The sequence below is a fragment of the Cyprinodon tularosa genome, unplaced genomic scaffold (genome assembly GCF_016077235.1).
Source record: "Cyprinodon tularosa strain WSP-4 unplaced genomic scaffold, ASM1607723v1 ctg143, whole genome shotgun sequence".
Taxonomy (NCBI): domain Eukaryota; kingdom Metazoa; phylum Chordata; class Actinopteri; order Cyprinodontiformes; family Cyprinodontidae; genus Cyprinodon; species Cyprinodon tularosa.
The window spans coordinates 494,902-512,153 of NW_024038254.1; the positions used below are offsets into that span (position 1 = coordinate 494,902).

The 17,252-nt window shown below is 41.0% G+C and overlaps 1 protein-coding gene and 2 long non-coding RNA genes across 3 annotated transcripts in view; all 3 read left to right on the forward strand.

The window, feature by feature from the left end:
* LOC119779131 (protein eva-1 homolog A) overlaps positions 1–17,252 on the forward strand; it is a 105,850-nt gene that overhangs the window by 47,105 nt on the left and 41,493 nt on the right. Inside the window, exon 5 of the mRNA XM_038278665.1 lies at positions 1,362–1,505. Within this exon, the coding sequence (XP_038134593.1) occupies positions 1,362–1,505 (144 nt within the window). The remainder of the gene's footprint in view (positions 1–1,361; positions 1,506–17,252) is intronic.
* On the forward strand, positions 10,641–10,832 carry LOC119779134. The gene is made up of 2 exons (XR_005280186.1): positions 10,641–10,681; positions 10,751–10,832. It is a non-coding gene; the product is annotated as an uncharacterized LOC119779134 (long non-coding RNA).
* LOC119779133 lies at positions 15,702–15,893 on the forward strand. The gene is made up of 2 exons (XR_005280185.1): positions 15,702–15,742; positions 15,812–15,893. It is a non-coding gene; the product is annotated as an uncharacterized LOC119779133 (long non-coding RNA).

The following is a 17,252-nucleotide window of genomic DNA, read 5'->3' on the forward strand; positions in this document are numbered from 1 at the left end:
GAGCTGAGAGAGCAGGTAAAGGGCGCGAGTGTGTTTGTTTATACCCACAGCTGTTGTAGTTGAAGTGCTATTCAAGTTGAGAGATTAATATGAAAAGCAAGTAAATGTGAGATTTTTTTCCTGCTCTGCTTTTGCAAATCAGTTCTGGGCTGTAGCATTTTCTGTGATTTTGTAATCAGCACATTCAACTTTGCACAGAACAAAGTTGATGTGATTTAATGTGTCTTTATGTTTTTTACACACTTTTGCATTCAATAAATACAATTTCTTTACATTGTAAATACACAGCAGAAAACAATCTTATAAATGCTTCTCTTATATTTCACATTACCTATTTTCATTTGATAAATGTTTATTCTAAACATTCCGAAAACATTAACACTTAAAGGTAAACCATGCATTCTCTTTAAAAATTGCATTTATGTAAGGCAAATAATATTATTGATGTAATGCAATGTTTCCAAAGTAATATTTATTTACTTATCTGTATTTTCTGGCTGGATGGGGTATCTGGATTCATTTTCTATAAATATCTTTTTATTTTATTAATAGAAAAACTGAATGGATTTTACTGACATAGATAATAACCTCTCAGTATATCTTAAATTAAACTATATAAAAGCCACATAAGGTTTGGTGTTGTTTATGATCTAGCTTGATATTCCTTCATTTCACAGGGCCATTGAAACTCTCCCACCCATTGTACTGATATTATGTTTATATATTACTTGATCCTAGGTACTATGTAATGTTTAGTCATAACTTTAGCAAGTATTCTTTTAGTTGTATTTTGTATCATAACAAAACCACGAAGTAAACAAATAACAGATTTTTTTTCTTTTTGATAATTGACAGTAATTACTTTCAGACTGTATAGGCGGCTATTTGTTGTTTAGACTATAAGTATGATTTTTGGTCTTTTAGATACACGAATAAAGCTTTTTATCTCATTATTTACCAGATTATATTAACTCTTCTTTTAAAAGATCAGTATCATTATAGGAACTGGATAGATTTTGCTCTCCAGGTACCCCGGCTTCCTCCCACAGTCCTAAAGCATGACTGTTAGGTTAATTGGCTTCTCTAAATTCTCCTTAGGTGTGAGTGTGTGCATGAATGGTTGTTTGTCCTGTTTGTCTCTGTGTTGCCCTGCAATGGACTGGCGACCTTTCCAGGGTGTACCCTGCCTCTCGCCCATAGACAGCTGGAGATAGGCACCAGCACCCCTCGCGACCCCACTTGGGATTAAGCATGTAAAGAAAATGGATGGATGGATAGATAGATTATTTTTTTTCTGAATTAGTTGTATTAATACCTAGCAGCCTAGTTGGTTTGATACCAAATATGATATTTTTTTTCAGAGTGCCAGTCAGCTAAGGCCCTACAGGTCCTCACAGCCCTCTGCCAGGGAAAGAAGAGCTGTCGGGTCCAAGCCTCCACCAGAGAATTTGGTGATCCATGCTACTCTGGCACTAGGAAGTACCTTAGTGTTATCTACACATGTGGTGAGTCACACAGAATGCTTACTTCCACTAGGGGGTGGTACTTTCTTACTTATACAGTGTGAATGTTCTTAGTTTTATTTGTTATTCTATCTGTTTTTGTTTTATTTACTTTTTTGTCATTTGGCATTAAAATGCACCATACAATCTACTTCTTTTTTGGATCCTCAGTGGTTGCAAATATCCTTTATTTATTTTTTATTTATTTGGGTCTATTTCAATGAAACAAAAACACTATAAAAGGCTTTTGAAAGATTGCGGATGTATTTCCTTTGTGCTTTAGACATTTTTCTGTAATTTAAGGAAGGTTTGTCTTTCCTCCAATTCTGTTTTAACTTCAAATCCATAGATGAGATATAAAGATAAACTCTTCCGTCTTTATCTATTCTCTAGCCTCAGGTTAATGCTGAACTGTCAAGGCTGTAATTCATTAACTGCACACTTGGTAAAATGTTCAAAAGGTTTAACACGCACACACATAAACACACACTTACAAGTTTGCCTCAAGCCTCAAATCGATCAGTGAGCACCATGACGTGGAGCTTTTCAAATCCTGGAGAACATTAGCTTAAGAAACCCCAAATTAGATGGATTCTGCTCCAAGGCTTGGCATGTCAGTGGTATTTTTGAGTTCTAATTTAAAGGTCTGCATTTTATTTCATCTTTAACTGGTCCCTCTGGGCTGGAAAAAGAGATTTTGGTGCAATCATTTGGTTTGCAAATGTATCTGTGTGGATTGAATTTTCTGCTTTTCTTCAACAGGTTTAATAATTTCAGTGCACTGATTATGAATCCTAAACTGACTGGATTTTAACTTGTTTGTTTTCTGGTTTTCAACACCCATATGTCAGTAATCTGCAAATACTATAAGAAATTATTCAAAAAATCCATGCAGCCTATGCCTCATTGACAACCTTCCACCACAGACAAAAACATAGACTGTTAGCTGTGTTTACACAGTCTTTTGGCCTAAGTGTCTGTCTGACCTTCCTTATCCATTACTGATAACTCAACAGTCAACCTTAAAAGCTCTGGTGCTGAACTTGAGTTTGTAGATATGTGCCTGTGTAAAGGTCTTAAGAGTAATGGCAGAAAGAGGAAGGACATGGGATGTTAGCTTGCTATCTTAACGGCATCAGAGCGGTTAGAATTGTTAGGTCTGTTAATGTGCAGCTTGTTGAGGGTGGGCTGGGGGGTCTGTGGTGGGAAAAGGAGATATTTGAATGTCAGTATGTCTGTCTTATATAGGCTATATGAAGTCATTGGTGGCTCTGGGCTCAGGCAAAGTGGTAATTAAGGAGGATCCTCTTTCATTGGTGGTTGAGTGTATGGGCCAGCACATCTAGACTGGCTTTCCATTCCTGGTTTGCAATGTTTACATCTATGCATTTATTTTTCTGTCTTTCCATCTGGTTCCGTAATAAGATGAAAAAGAATGGAAGCTTTCATTTTGTGAATAGGCTCTTTTAACATCATTTCCTTAAAAAGTGATATGTGTGTTAAAGATTTATGTTTTGCACAAAACGTTTTAAAGCACAGGAAAGGTTGCATGGACCACACTTCAATTAGATGGGCCCATTGCAAATAGTTTGCTTTCCAACACCAATATGTCTTTAATTGTAGGAGTTTTTGAAGCCTGTTAGGAAGACATGGTCACAGCCATCCTTTGCGTATCATTGACCACCAAACTTAAATGATGTGTTTTTTCCATGTAGATATTATTGACCACTTCTGCAACAAGCAGTTGAAAAATAAAGTAGTTAATTATTCATAATCATCAACCTAATATTAAAGAAGACAAAAACAGCATTCATACTTTTTTGTTTGTTTAATGGGGGACAGGGAAAAGAAATCTGTCTTGGGAAGTAATCAAGGAGTTTCATTACAGGTAGATTAAAGCTTAACTAAACTCATTTAGTATTGTTATTAATCTATGCATACATTAATATAATGCAGAACCATAACTGGTTTAAAGATAGTAGACAATTTTCACAGAAATTGTAAGTAGTCACTTTTTGAATAACTGAGCTTGACAAGACCCTCTTTCCACCATTTCTGGCACTGGGTTAAAGAATCTACCAAATACGCTTTGGTCTTATTTCTCTGCCTTTTTGAAAGTATGGTAGCATTAGAAGTGAGAGCAGTGGAGCTACAATTTGTAGCTGAAACCATACATAATACTTACAAAAACGCTTGATGGGCACATTTGTAGAAAAAGCACACGCACTGACATTAGATGTGCACATCACAAAGATTGAAATATGGGACAACCAATAAATACGATTATCTCTATGGCATTCAAAGCTGAAAAAGGTTCCCCCATTATACCTTTCATTTAGACAGTATGGATAAGCCTCTATATATTTGCAAGTGGATTTGGAAAATCTGGTCTGTCTTCAGTGATCTATTTGGAAAATATGGATGTGTTGCTCGTTCGTTTTTTTTCCTGTTGTTACAGTGTAGATTGACCCTGAACTGGTTTTGGCACCTATCCATTTTTGGCCACCTCTTAGTGAACATAGGTTCCTGCATGGTCAGGAGAAAACTGACAACTTTCTGACAACTGTCTGCTGCTGTACGTTGGTCTGTCACATAGACTTATCATGAAATAATCTGAAGTTTCTGGTCATGATGAGAAAAAATATCTTAAAGTGCAAGCAGTGTGAAAATATTTTAAAGGCACTGTGATTCCTTAATAAATGTGCATAAGTATTATTTTGATTTGCAATGATAATTCCAGCCCTGACCTGCCATAATTACAGAAGCTTCACATCTCCAACTTCTTCGCCACTTGGCCCGAGGTATAGAGTTACTCCTTAGAAACAACACAGATGCAAATGATCTGGAACTCTCCATCAGTCTCCCTTTAGCTTACAAACGCTCTGGCCGGCCGCTGCTGCCAGGCTTTATTTGCATTCCCTCCCTCAGGAGGAAATCCCTGTGATTTGTTTGTCAAAGAAATGCTAGAGAAAATGTAACTCTATAAAGCTGATGAGACTAAATTTGAAAACAGATTTTAAACGAGGATTTTTTTTTCATTATGAAAGAAGTAAATATTTTCTTTAAATGAGGCTATGTTAGACTGACAAATGAGTCTTTTATGAAAAATTCATTTAAGTTAGCGAACTTTTGAAGTTTCTTTTCTCCAATGTTTAGTTAGAGTCAAAGGTTGACCTGTGTGCAGATTCCTCGGTGGCCATAGTCAAAAGATATTTATACTCCTAAATATGTGTTTTTACTAAATTCATGCTATATTTGAGGTAATCTAACAACTAATTAATGTCGTTAGAAAAAAAGGTGCTAAGACACCCTGCAGAGAGAGTTCATTTAAGCAACTTTTCTCATAAATTTCTGACCGGTAAATGCAGAGCTTTGCTTTCTGACTAAACTCTCTCTTCACCACAGACCTGCAGCATCCAAATTATAGCAGCAGCTGCACCAAACTGTCAATCACTCTCCCAGTCCATTCTCTCCTCACTCATGAACAGGACAGGAGATACTTGAACTCCTCCACTTGAGGCAGGAACTCTCCTCTGACCTGAAGGGGGCAAGCCCCCCTTTCCCGACGAGAACCATGGCCTCAGACTTGGAGGAGCTAATCCTCATCCCAGCCCCTTTACACCCTGCTGCAAACTACCACAGTGCAGAAAGCGAGCAGTACTACTTCATCAGAAAAGCACAGGGAGAAAATCCAGGAGTCACCAACCCCTTTAGCCACCTTAAAATCCTGCCTATAATGAATAGTAACTTCTAAAAGACTGTACACTAATACTAAATATACATAAAAAAGGTTTGTTGACAATCCTTCTAACCTTAAATCTCTATGTAAAGTGATAGATAAAAACATGACAGACTATTTTGAACTGTATGCCATTGACTATTATGAAGAGTGAGGGAAAACTGGGATAAACTGACCCAGTTGCTAACAGGGAATTTAATAAATTGTTTGTTCTGCTGCTTTTCATACAGTTTATGGCTGTTTTCGCTGTTGCCAAGCATATTCCAAGCTTAAGACTATAACCCCCCATTAGAAAGAAGATTCTTAGCAAAAGCCATATGTACTTGTAAATTATTATATTTGCTCCATGCACAATGCATGTTCTATTGCTTCAACTTTAGCACTCGAAAAATCCCACTACAATAATTCTGTTTACTTAGAGAACCTTAGCTTACTCTAAGGGTTTAGTGGTCCCTGTGGACTTTTAGTCATAGTAACTGACAGTTGCTGAGTCAGCCTTTTATCACCTGAAGAACATCTTCAGGAATAAAGGACTAATGTACAAGTAGGATCTAGAAAAGCTCATTCATGCCTTTATCTTTATTAGAATTGATTGCTGCAAAAGTGTCTTTATAGGTTTAACTAAAGAGTCCATAACACAGCTGAGGCTGATCCAAAACGCTGCTGCTCATTTTCTCACTAGAACAAAAAAAAATAGAGCTTATAAGCATGATTCTGAAGTGAGTAGTCTTCATTCTGAATTGTGCCATACAAGTAAACCTGCTGTGCTTTGCTTCACCTTCAATCAAATCACATTCCTCCATTATGCTGTTACGTTTTGTTGCATAACTGTTCCTTTTGTCTGCGTATAGAATTCAGTGAGTGGCAGAATGATGGACCTTGCCGTTGGTTTTTAACTGAAGGCAACCCCGGCATTGGAGCCTGTGGTTTTTTAGATATGACTGCTTTGGGGAGGACTTACATGTAAAAGGGGGAAAGCGGGAGATAAAGATGTAATTCAGAAACTTGCGGGTTTGAATAGTCCCAAATGGTTTTGCAGAAGGGAACCAAGGCACATAGACACAGATGAACAGTGAATCCCAGCCTGCTTGTCCACATTCACTTCATGTCAGCAGAGGAGACTGTGGGACAGATGTTTATTTTGGCCCAGTTGTATGAAGCTGCTGTCCAGCCAGGAAGGCAGTAGCTGCTTCTGGGACTCATCATTCCCTCTCATAGCTCATTCTATAGCTGGAACTTTGGTTAGCACAAAACCCCAAACTACATGCTTGTTTTATAGTGTATTCATTGAACCAAGTCCACTGAACCAATTGTGTTTTACTTTTAGTCATTGGCCATAGACTCTTAATGTGAGTGTATTGTATTATAACTAGGATTTGAGTAGAATATTTGGAGACAAATTTGAACTTATCTAGATCATTAGTTTGATATATATATATATATATATATATATATATATATATATATATAAAATTGATAAGAACTAAAGTCTGTTTTCAAGTTTGTTAAAATGAATTATTTGCCAGAAGTACTGATGATCAAGCAGGGCATTGCTGGTTTTCCTTTTAACATAGTGTCACAATAGTCTGCCACTGTACAAGTAAGGGACTCCCAATGCAATCTTTAGATAAGATTGTCAAACATCAGGTGAGAGTTATGCCAGAGCAAATAGTGAACCAGATATTGGAACCAGACACATTATTACGCTACGTTCAGAAAGCACACAGCAGAAGCAGCAAAAAGGTGTGTGCTACTTCTTTTTGATGCCTGTACAAGTTTAGTTCTGATGCGCGGCTGAAGCATCTTTGCTGCTCTAGCTGTGCGGTCAAAAAGCGGGTCTAATGCGCGTAAGGTGGAGCAACCATATCCTTTCTTTGCCTGTAATGGCGGATGAAATCGAGAGTGTCGCTTGGCTTATTTTAATGAATAATGCTGCGTTCAGACAGCAAGCAACGGAAGCAGAAAAAAAAGCTTTTGCTGCTTTATTTTTGATGGTTGTCCACATTAAGGTCAGACGTCAAGTATAGTGTGGCCAGACATGTCTGATGGTTTGTCTGTTCCTGTATTCAGCTGTTATAAGTGAGTAAAAAGTAGTTTTAATAGGTTTTTAAGTGAGAAAGTCCAGCTGAAAACTTCATCTGTGCAGTCATTTCATATTATTTTGCTGTCAGAGCCGCTCAGACCCCCATTCACCGGTGGTGCGCTGTCACTGGGAATCCTGTTCAACGGCAGCCTCTGGCCCGGTCGCCTCTTCGCAGCTTTCCGCTACTGTTTGCGGTGGCTGGAAGGCGTTTTTTGTAAACATAATCCAAACTGCAGGCACCAGAATAAGAAAGTCAAACATATTTTGCTGGCAGGTTTTGACATTTTAAGTAAATTTAGCCATTAATAAAGTGTTTCAGAGGAGTGATCATAGTGATCTGCATCAGCAGTGCTGTGTCTGTCTCCCTTCCAGCTCCCAGATCAGTTTCTCTGATTGGTTTTTGTGGCGCGTCCGTCAGCAAATCTTAAATTTTTCCAACTACAGCAGCTGCTGCTTCTGCAGTGCGTTAGATGCTCAGAACCTTATGAGGCGTTGCTCTGGCTGCTCAGACATGCTGCTCCTGCTGCCCAAAACGTGCTGCGGGAGCTTTTGCTGCGCTTTGATGGACGCCAACCTTAGACTTTGCATGTAAACTAGCAGCTTCCCCTGCTTTTGCAGCGTGTGTCTGAAAATAGCATTATGCTTTAAGTGATAAATTAGTAAGAACCTGGTGCAACAAACCTCTTGTGAAATAAACTAGAAACTTAGGGTGATCATGACAGTTGAACATTTAACCAACATAACCTTAGATGTACAAAAAATATGCCAAGCCATATCTCAGCCTTCATTTTCTTTCATAAGGGCTGAGGTGACATACATTTATTTTAAAATCATTTATAAAATATATATATAATTTTCTAAATTTCAGTCACTTCACTTCACTTTAAACTAACGATTATTTAGGACTGAGGATGTATAAACAGTAGTACCCACTAAAAAAAAAAAACTGTCAGAAATACCTTACCAAACATCTCTTACTGAATTTATAAAGAAGAGATAAAAATTTGAGCTAGATGTAAATTCATATTACTCTTTTAAAACTACAGAGGAAACTCTCTCATAAAACATTCTGGCTTTATTTACCTGATCGGTTATCACTCAAAATTGATTGCATTCACAGATGCCTGCTTATTAAGTATAAATACTTAGAATTGGGAATTGGGAGAACAAACGCAGGTAACCAACAGTGGGAATGCGCAATTGAAGTACAAAAGGGGGGAATCTCAAGTATTGGGACAGGGGTAAAGGCCTTCAAAAATATCTTAATATTAATAGGTGTAGATGATGGGTTTTATTGAGCTGTTTGCAGTGGAGTGTACAGTAGGTGCAGCCAAGGATCCTGATTATTGAGAGCAGCAGCAGACACACAGACAGTCAGCCATAGCATGACACAGATTGTCTGTAAATACTAAATTAGTTAGATTTATGCTTTGCCAGCATGTTCAGTCAGCTGATACCTGAAAAGAGTCTTGTATCACTGACGTTTACCATCTGGTATTTGTTGGCAGTGAACTGTGCCATTTCAGCAACACCAAACATAATAGTTCGCTCTATCTTTAATGGTTACACGCTCAGCAATATAGTATGTGATGTAGTCATGTGTTTCTCATTAAGTTGAAGGCCTGGATAGTGTGATCTCAGCCTAGACAGAAAGGTTTAGAATCTAATACAAATAAATTAATCATAAACCACAAAATGTGCGTTATTATCTTTGCTCCATATCTCCTCCCCCAGCAGATACCATTGTTTTACATTAAAATATTCAAATTTATCACAGTTATTTGTATTATTTTGTGTTTTTTCTCAGTACTTACAATGTATTGATTTTTGACCACAAAGTCACTGACTAATCTAGTTCTAGGAATCAATTCAGTGATTTGAAATTAGTCATGTATCAACAAAGTGTGTAAATTAATTTTGTTAAACCTGATCATCGTAAATAGTCAAACCCCTATTTAAAAAAACATAGGGTGTTAAAAAGTTTATCTTTAGCAAATATAGTCTCAACTCTTTTTTTGTCTATTTTATTCACATTTAAGGCTTCCACTTCATGTCTACAGAGTGACACAGGAATCTTATCTTTGGTTTAAATTCCATTGTCTGCTTAAAATTTGGTCTTCAGTTAGCCCTTGCTCCTCAAAATGGCCTAATTAACTGGCAATGAATGACTGCCGTACTGTTTCTCTTGCATGGACAGAAAGGAGTTTCTTTATTTCCTGGTCCAACCGGTTTCCAGCCATCATATAAAACTTGCCTGCTTGTTTGATAAAATGCTGGATGAAATGTTTCTAGCCCATATGGTCACTCATGCTGTTTTTACGGCAAAACTGGAATGATAAAATTCAATGTCTGCAAAACTCAGCAGATGGAACAGGGAATACAGTCAATTAGGGTTGCAACTAACAGCCATTTTGCTAATCAGTTAATCTGTCAATAATTTTTTTGATTAATTGATTTATAATATAAAATAACAAAATGTGCTTAAAAAAGAAGTTTGCAGAGTTTAAATCAGGGGAACTAAAAATGTTACTTTAAGGAGTTTTTGATAGAGCACATTGACGGACTAAGGTTTTTTCTTTTTATTTTAAATGCAAAATGTTTATAGATTTTTTTTACAGTTTTGGTATAATTACTGCACTGAGGGGGTTGCTCTGTCAGCTAAAGACATGCTTTAGAGTGTCTATACTCCAGTCAACAGTTAATCGATTATTAAATTATTTTACTATTATTTCAATAACGGATTAAACATAATTACTCTGAATAATTTTTTTAACCCTACATTAAATTGAAAGGGCTGGTGGATCAAAAAGGAATCATAATCATCTTTCTTTGTGAATTATAAAAAGACAATTTTGACATGATATTGCTTAGGATGTTGGGAGCTGGAGAAAATACCATTTTTCTCCAGCAGAGTCCGCCGTGGATCCTCTGAGGGAGCCTCCTGCACAGGTGCAGCTCATCAAGACCATCAGAGGATCCACTACTTAAGCTGCCTTCAGACCTTACCTCAACGCCGCAGTGTTGTTCCAGTTGGTCAGCGCTAAAGCCTTGATCTCAGTGATTTTTCCATGTCCTTAATTCCGAGTCAGATTCTAACGTTTGTCTCTGTGCCTCTAGGTGACTCGTGCTTCCTCCGTGAAAGCTCTGGAAGAGCTAACCTGCCGAGCCGACCCTCCGAGCCAAACCCTGAAGATTCTCAGTCAACCTCCAAGCAGCTCTGGGCAAGAGCTAGGAAACCCAAGCCAAGGTCTGTTCTAATAAGACGTGAGACGCTGAAGCAGCTAACGGACTCTGCTAACACATCCTTCTCCAGAACCAACAGTGACTCTCCCAAGGAGAACCTCAAGAACCCTCAAGGTACTATCAGAGCACCATTGGAAACCAAAACCCCGTCAACAGTCCTTAACTGTGTTGTCTCTCACGCAGACTCCGGTGAAACCAGATTCCAGGCCCAAACCAGTCATCTGCATATTATGTGCTTGTGCCAATAAACTTGTTAAACTTTTCATCCTGTGTCCGTCAGTGGTGTTCTGCATCTTTGGGTCTCCATTAGAGAAACGATCATGACAGAACACTGCGGCCAAACTCAAGGCCCAGCAGATCACCTCACCCGTCGTTTGGACGAGCAGGAAGCTCTTCTCCAAGGTCAAACCCAAACGCTTCGTGAGTTATACCATCTTGTTGGTTCACATAATCAAATGCTACAGAGTTCTCTAACTTTCTGAATGGAGCTAACGCTACTTCTGCACAGCAACCATTTCCGGGTCCAGTTCCTCCCCCGAGGTCACAACCTGTGACGTCATCAGAGTTCCGTCCTAGTCTCCCAGAAAAATTCTCTGGTAACATGAAAGATTGTAAGGGTTTTTGATTCCAGTGCCGGCTGATTTTTCTGAACTCTCCTAGTTGTTTTTCTTTTGACCACAAGAAGATATCGTTCATTCTCTCTCAGTTAACAGGAAGAGCTTTAGATTGGGCTCAGGCTAGATTTGCCATCGACGACGGTGTAAATTGCCGTTTTTCTGACTTCATTGCTGAATTTTCCCAGGTATTTAACCAGGAGACGGACCAAACGATCGATTCCAGAGCTCTTTTCAACCTTAAACAAGGTAATTCTTCTGTGGCTGATTTTTCAATTAACTTCCGGGTTAAAGCGGCAGCTTCCGGATGGAACCAGAGCGCTCTAAAGGGGGCTTTTTTCATGGCTCTAAATGAACAAATCAAGGATGAACTTGCAACCCTCGATGAACCAGCTTCCCTTGACGATTTTATTCGTCTCGCCATCAGATTAGATAACAGAATCCGAGCCAGAAACAGCTCCAAGAAGCAAAGTAATTTTTCCTCTGCCACTCATAACATGGCTGTTCTCTCTCCCTCTACAGAGCAGATGTCCACACAGAGTTCTAAGCCACAGACTCTATCGTTGCCTGTTCAGGCCTCTCATTCAGGCGAAAGGGATAATGAGCCTATGCAGGTGGGACACACTAGGCTTTCTCCTGAGGAGAGACAGAGGCGTTTTCTTGGAAAACTTTGCATATACTGTGGTGAGAGTGGTCACTTTATCGCCTCCTGCCCGGCAAAATCAAAAGCCGGGGCCCGCCAGAGGATATGAGGAGTCTGGCGGGCCATATAAATTCAAGTAAATCTCCTCGACTTTTGCTGCCAGCAACTTTGTTCTGTAACAACCAGAGTCTCTCTTTCTCCGCCTTCATTGACTCAGGCTGTGAGCGCAATCTAATCGACTCTGAGCTCGTCCAGCAGCTTCAGATTGAAACCATTCCCCTGTCTCAGCCTCTCAGTGTGTCTGCCATAGACGGAAAGAGACTCCATCGTGTTACCCACCAAACCCAGCCCCTCGAGCTACTTCTGTCAGGTAACCACCGAGAAACTATCACCTTTTTTGTGTTTCCTTCTGCATGTTCCCCCCTGGTCCTCGGATTCGAGTGGTTGGAGAAGCATAACCCTCACATAAATTGGACCAAACGTCTCCTGGAATCTTGGTCTACTACGTGCCACGAAACATGCCTTCGTTCTGCTGCCCCGATGGCGGGGCCTCCTAGAGGTGGGGGGGAGATGGACTCTCCTGACCTTTCTTCTGTTCCCTCTGAGTATCACGACCTAGCCCCCGTTTTCAGTAAGGTCAGTGCGACGTCCCTACCTCCACATAGACCCTACGATTGTGCCATAGAACTTTTACCCGGTGCTCCTCTTCCAAGCAGCAGACTGTATAATATTTCCAAACCAGAAAGAGAAACTATGGAGAAATACATCAACGAATCATTGGCTGCTGGAATAATCCGTCCTTCATCCTCTCCTCTGGGCGCCGGTTTTTTCTTCGTGGGCAAGAAGGATGGTTCTCTGAGGCCATGCATTGACTATCGAGGTTTGAACCAAATAACTATTAAAAACAAATACCCACTGCCTCTTCTCGCCTCAGCTTTTGAACCAGTGCAGGGTGCAACTGTCTTTACTAAGCTGGATTTAAGAAATGCTTATCACCTCCTCAGAATTTGAGAGGGTGATGAATGGAAGACAGCCTTTAAGACACCCTTGGGCCAGTTTGAGTACCTGGTGATGCCCTTTGGTTTGACTAACGCCCCAGCCTGTTTCCAAGCCCTTGTGAATGATGTTCTCAGAGATTTCCTCAACGTATTTGTGTTTGTTTACATTGATGACATTCTCATTTATTCCAAGGATCTCCATGAACACAAGAGACACGTCCGTCTCGTTCTACAGAGACTACTGGAGAATAAGCTGTTCGTGAAAGCCGAGAAATGTGAATTTCATCAGTCTTCAGTCACCTTTCTGGGGTTTGTGCTCGAGGGCGGCCAGGTAAAACCTTCTGAGGACAAGATCAAGGCAGTCCTAGATTGGCCAGTACCTGAGAATCGAAAGCAATTACAGAGGTTTTTAGGGTTTGCTAACTTCTATCGCCGCTTCATCAGGAACTATAGCCAAACCGCCCTGCCATTAACCTCACTAACTTCTTCCAAACGAGTTTTTCAGTGGACTCCCGAGGCCCAAGCTGCATTCGAGAAATTGAAATCCATGTTTTCCAGAGCACCCGTGCTAATTCAACCTGATCCTTCGAGACAATTCATCCTTGAGGTGGACGCTTTAGATTCCGGTGTTGGAGCTGTTCTCTCCCAAAAAGACGACTCAGATCAAAGAATACACCCTTGTGCCTATTTTTCCCGTAAGCTCTCCTCTGCTGAACAAAATTACGATGTGGGTGATCGTGAGCTCCTGGCAATCAAACTGGCGTTGGAGGAATGGAGGCATTGGCTGGAAGGAGCTGAGCATCCGGTCCTTGTGTGGACTGATCACAAAAATCTGGCTCATATCCAGTCAATCAAACAAGCTAACCCTCGCCAATCCAGGTGGTCCATCTTTTTCTCCAGATTCAACCTCATTATCACCTACAGACCCGGATCCAAGAACGTGAAGCCCGATTCTCTCTCTCGTCTCTACTCTGCCGATCATCCAGAGACACCTGAACCTGTCCTCCCAGCCTCATGCACCGTTGGAGTGGTCAACTGGGAAATAACGGACCTAATCAACTCAGCCCTAGCCACCGAACCAGATCCAGGTACCGGTCCGTCTAACCGCACATATGTTCCTTCTTCTGTCAGGTCCCGTCTGATCCAGTGGATGCACGCCGCAAAATTCTCCGCCCATCCAGGAGTGAGTAGGACTGTCGCTCTAATCTCCAGGCGCTTCTGGTGGCCCACGCTCCATCGTGATGTTAGAGAGTATGTGTTGGCCTGTCCCACATGTGCTCGTAACAAGGCTTCGCATCAACCTCCTTCTGGTCTCCTTCAACCTCTACCTGTTCCCTCGCGTCCATGGTCCCACATAGCCATTGATTTCGTCACCGGTCTCCCTGTCTCCCGAGGTATGTCCACCATACTAACCATTGTCGACCGTTTCTCTAAGTCTTGCCATCTAGTCCCCCTGAGAAAACTTCCCACGGCCTTCCAGACAGCCCAGCTTCTTATCAAACATGTGTTCCGGCTTCATGGCATCCCCCAGGAAATCCTATCGGACAGAGGTCCCCAATTCATATCCCAGGTATGGAAGGCTTTTTGTTCTGCGCTCGGCTGCAAACCATCTCTCACCTCAGGTTACCATCCCCAAACGAATGGCCAGACCGAGCGTATGAACCAGCATCTGGAATCCACTCTCCGCTGTCTAACGTCCAATAACCCGGTGGATTGGAGCCTATACCTTCCCTGGATAGAGTATGCCCACAACTCTCTCCGTTCTGCATCCACTGGACAGTCGCCCTTCCAGGTCAGTCTTGGATATCAACCACCTCTTTTCCCCGCAGATGAGAGAGAGATATCGGTGCTGTCCGTTAATCATCACATCCGTCGCTGTCGAAGGATTTGGAGGGAGACCATTGCCACACTCAACCAGTCAGCTGAATCAACCAAGCGTTTCGCTGACGCCAAGAGACGCCCCGCCCCTGAGTATTCTGTGGGCCAGGAAGTGTGGCTTTCCACTCGAGACATCCCCCTCAAGGGGATGTCTCGAAAACTTTCCCCGAGATTCATAGGCCCATTCAAAATCTCCCGTGTCATCAACCCGTCAGCTGTCCGTCTCCAACTTCCTCCTTCCCTCCGAATCCATCCGACCTTCCATGTCTCCCAGATCAAGCCTGTTTCCTCGAGCCCCTTGTGCCCGCCATCCGACTCCCCACCACCCGCCCTGGAAGTCGATGGCCATCCAGCCTTCACGGTCCGCCGTATTGTAGACTCCCGTCGACGAGGTCGCGGTTGGCAGTACCTCGTCGACTGGGAGGGCTACGGACCAGAAGATCGTCAGTGGGTCCGAGGCTCGTACATCCTCGATCCTGCCCTGATCGAGGAGTACGAGCGTTCCCGTCCTTCCACTTCCTCCGGACCGCCAAGGGGCGGTCGTTGAGGGGGGGGTACTGTTGGGAGCTGGAGAAAATACCATTTTTCTCCAGCAGAGTCCGCCGTGGATCCTCTGAGGGAGCCTCCTGCACAGGTGCAGCTCATCAAGACCATCAGAGGATCCACTACTTAAGCTGCCTTCAGACCTTACCTCAACGCCGCAGTGTTGTTCCAGTTGGTCAGCGCTAAAGCCTTGATCTCAGTGATTTTTCCATGTCCTTAATTCCGAGTCAGATTCTAACGTTTGTCTCTGTGCCTCTAGGTGACTCGTGCTTCCTCCGTGAAAGCTCTGGAAGAGCTAACCTGCCGAGCCGACCCTCCGAGCCAAACCCTGAAGATTCTCAGTCAACCTCCAAGCAGCTCTGGGCAAGAGCTAGGAAACCCAAGCCAAGGTCTGTTCTAATAAGACGTGAGACGCTGAAGCAGCTAACGGACTCTGCTAACACATCCTTCTCCAGAACCAACAGTGACTCTCCCAAGGAGAACCTCAAGAACCCTCAAGGTACTATCAGAGCACCATTGGAAACCAAAACCCCGTCAACAGTCCTTAACTGTGTTGTCTCTCACGCAGACTCCGGTGAAACCAGATTCCAGGCCCAAACCAGTCATCTGCATATTATGTGCTTGTGCCAATAAACTTGTTAAACTTTTCATCCTGTGTCCGTCAGTGGTGTTCTGCATCTTTGGGTCTCCATTAGAGAACCGATCATGACATAGGAAAGGAACCCTTTGAAATTCTGGAGTAAGATCTATTAGGATAAATTAAGGAGACTAGTTTAAAGTTCTAGGTTGGACAACAAATATTCCTTAAAGCACTGATATGTTCATGCCACGTTATTCTCATTTCTTATATTTACAGTTCAGAGTAAAGTTAATAACCAAACACTAACACTCATAATGTCATGAGGTTTAGATTATATATATGCATAATATTATATACAGTTAGAAATATAATTTTGTGACTACCTATTTTTATACTTTTTATTTGTTTTTCTTTTTTTATGAGTTGGTATTTATAATTGTAATGCTTTTATGTTGTCTAAAATGTTTGGATGTAAAATCCCCCTTAAAGAAGTCTAAAAACTGACTTTTTAAATAACTTTTTTGTTCCCTGCTCAATGATGTTGTATTAGGGTTAATTAGCATAGCATGTAATTAACTGCTTGCGGTGTTGTGTATAATAAACTAATTTACTTATTAAAGAATACAACCAATTCTTACTTTGCTTATGACTAAGATTTTGTGTTTTATTTATAATAATTTGTGAACCAAAATCTTTTTATTTAAATTTTGATTACATTCTCTCATTTTCCTCAACGCTCAACACTGTTTATCTCTGTAATGTACTGTCATAGCTTTTAAAATAATGTTTTCTACTGCCCTATAGTTTATCCTATTTAGTCCACGATGACTTATTTTTCTGCTACTTTACAGCCTTGTGAATTATTGCTAGGTTCCATGTCAAAAATATGTCTGTTACAACTAGTTGGCTTTGTAAAGTCTGTTGTTTTGCAGCTTGTTTGTAGTCAGAGCCACTTATGTCTAAATAGCCATTCCAGCACACACAGCCATTCCAGCACACTTATTCCAGAGTAGAGGAATGTTCTGCATTCAGCCCAGTCATGCATTTGTCTTCTTTAGACAGGTAACATAATAGACAAATCCTGTTAACATTCAGGCAGTTACACGTGCCTTTGGACACAAAAACAAATATGTTACATAGCACATGTAAAAATTGATTTTTTTTTTTTTGCCAAACAGGCTATTTCTCAAACTGCAAAATAAGCAAACCTTAAGAAAAAATTCAAAGTTGTCAAACACAACAGCCGCACATTGTCTTATCTTCTTTGGTACCTGACCCACCATTCTTATTTTAATTTATATGCGGAGGATATTGAATCAGAAGACTAAGGGAGAAGACTAATGTTTTCCAGTCTGTGGCTGGTTTCAGTTTTCTTCCTGCAGTGATGAGGGCCTCTTCATCCACTGCAGAAAGAGGTACTATTTAAGAG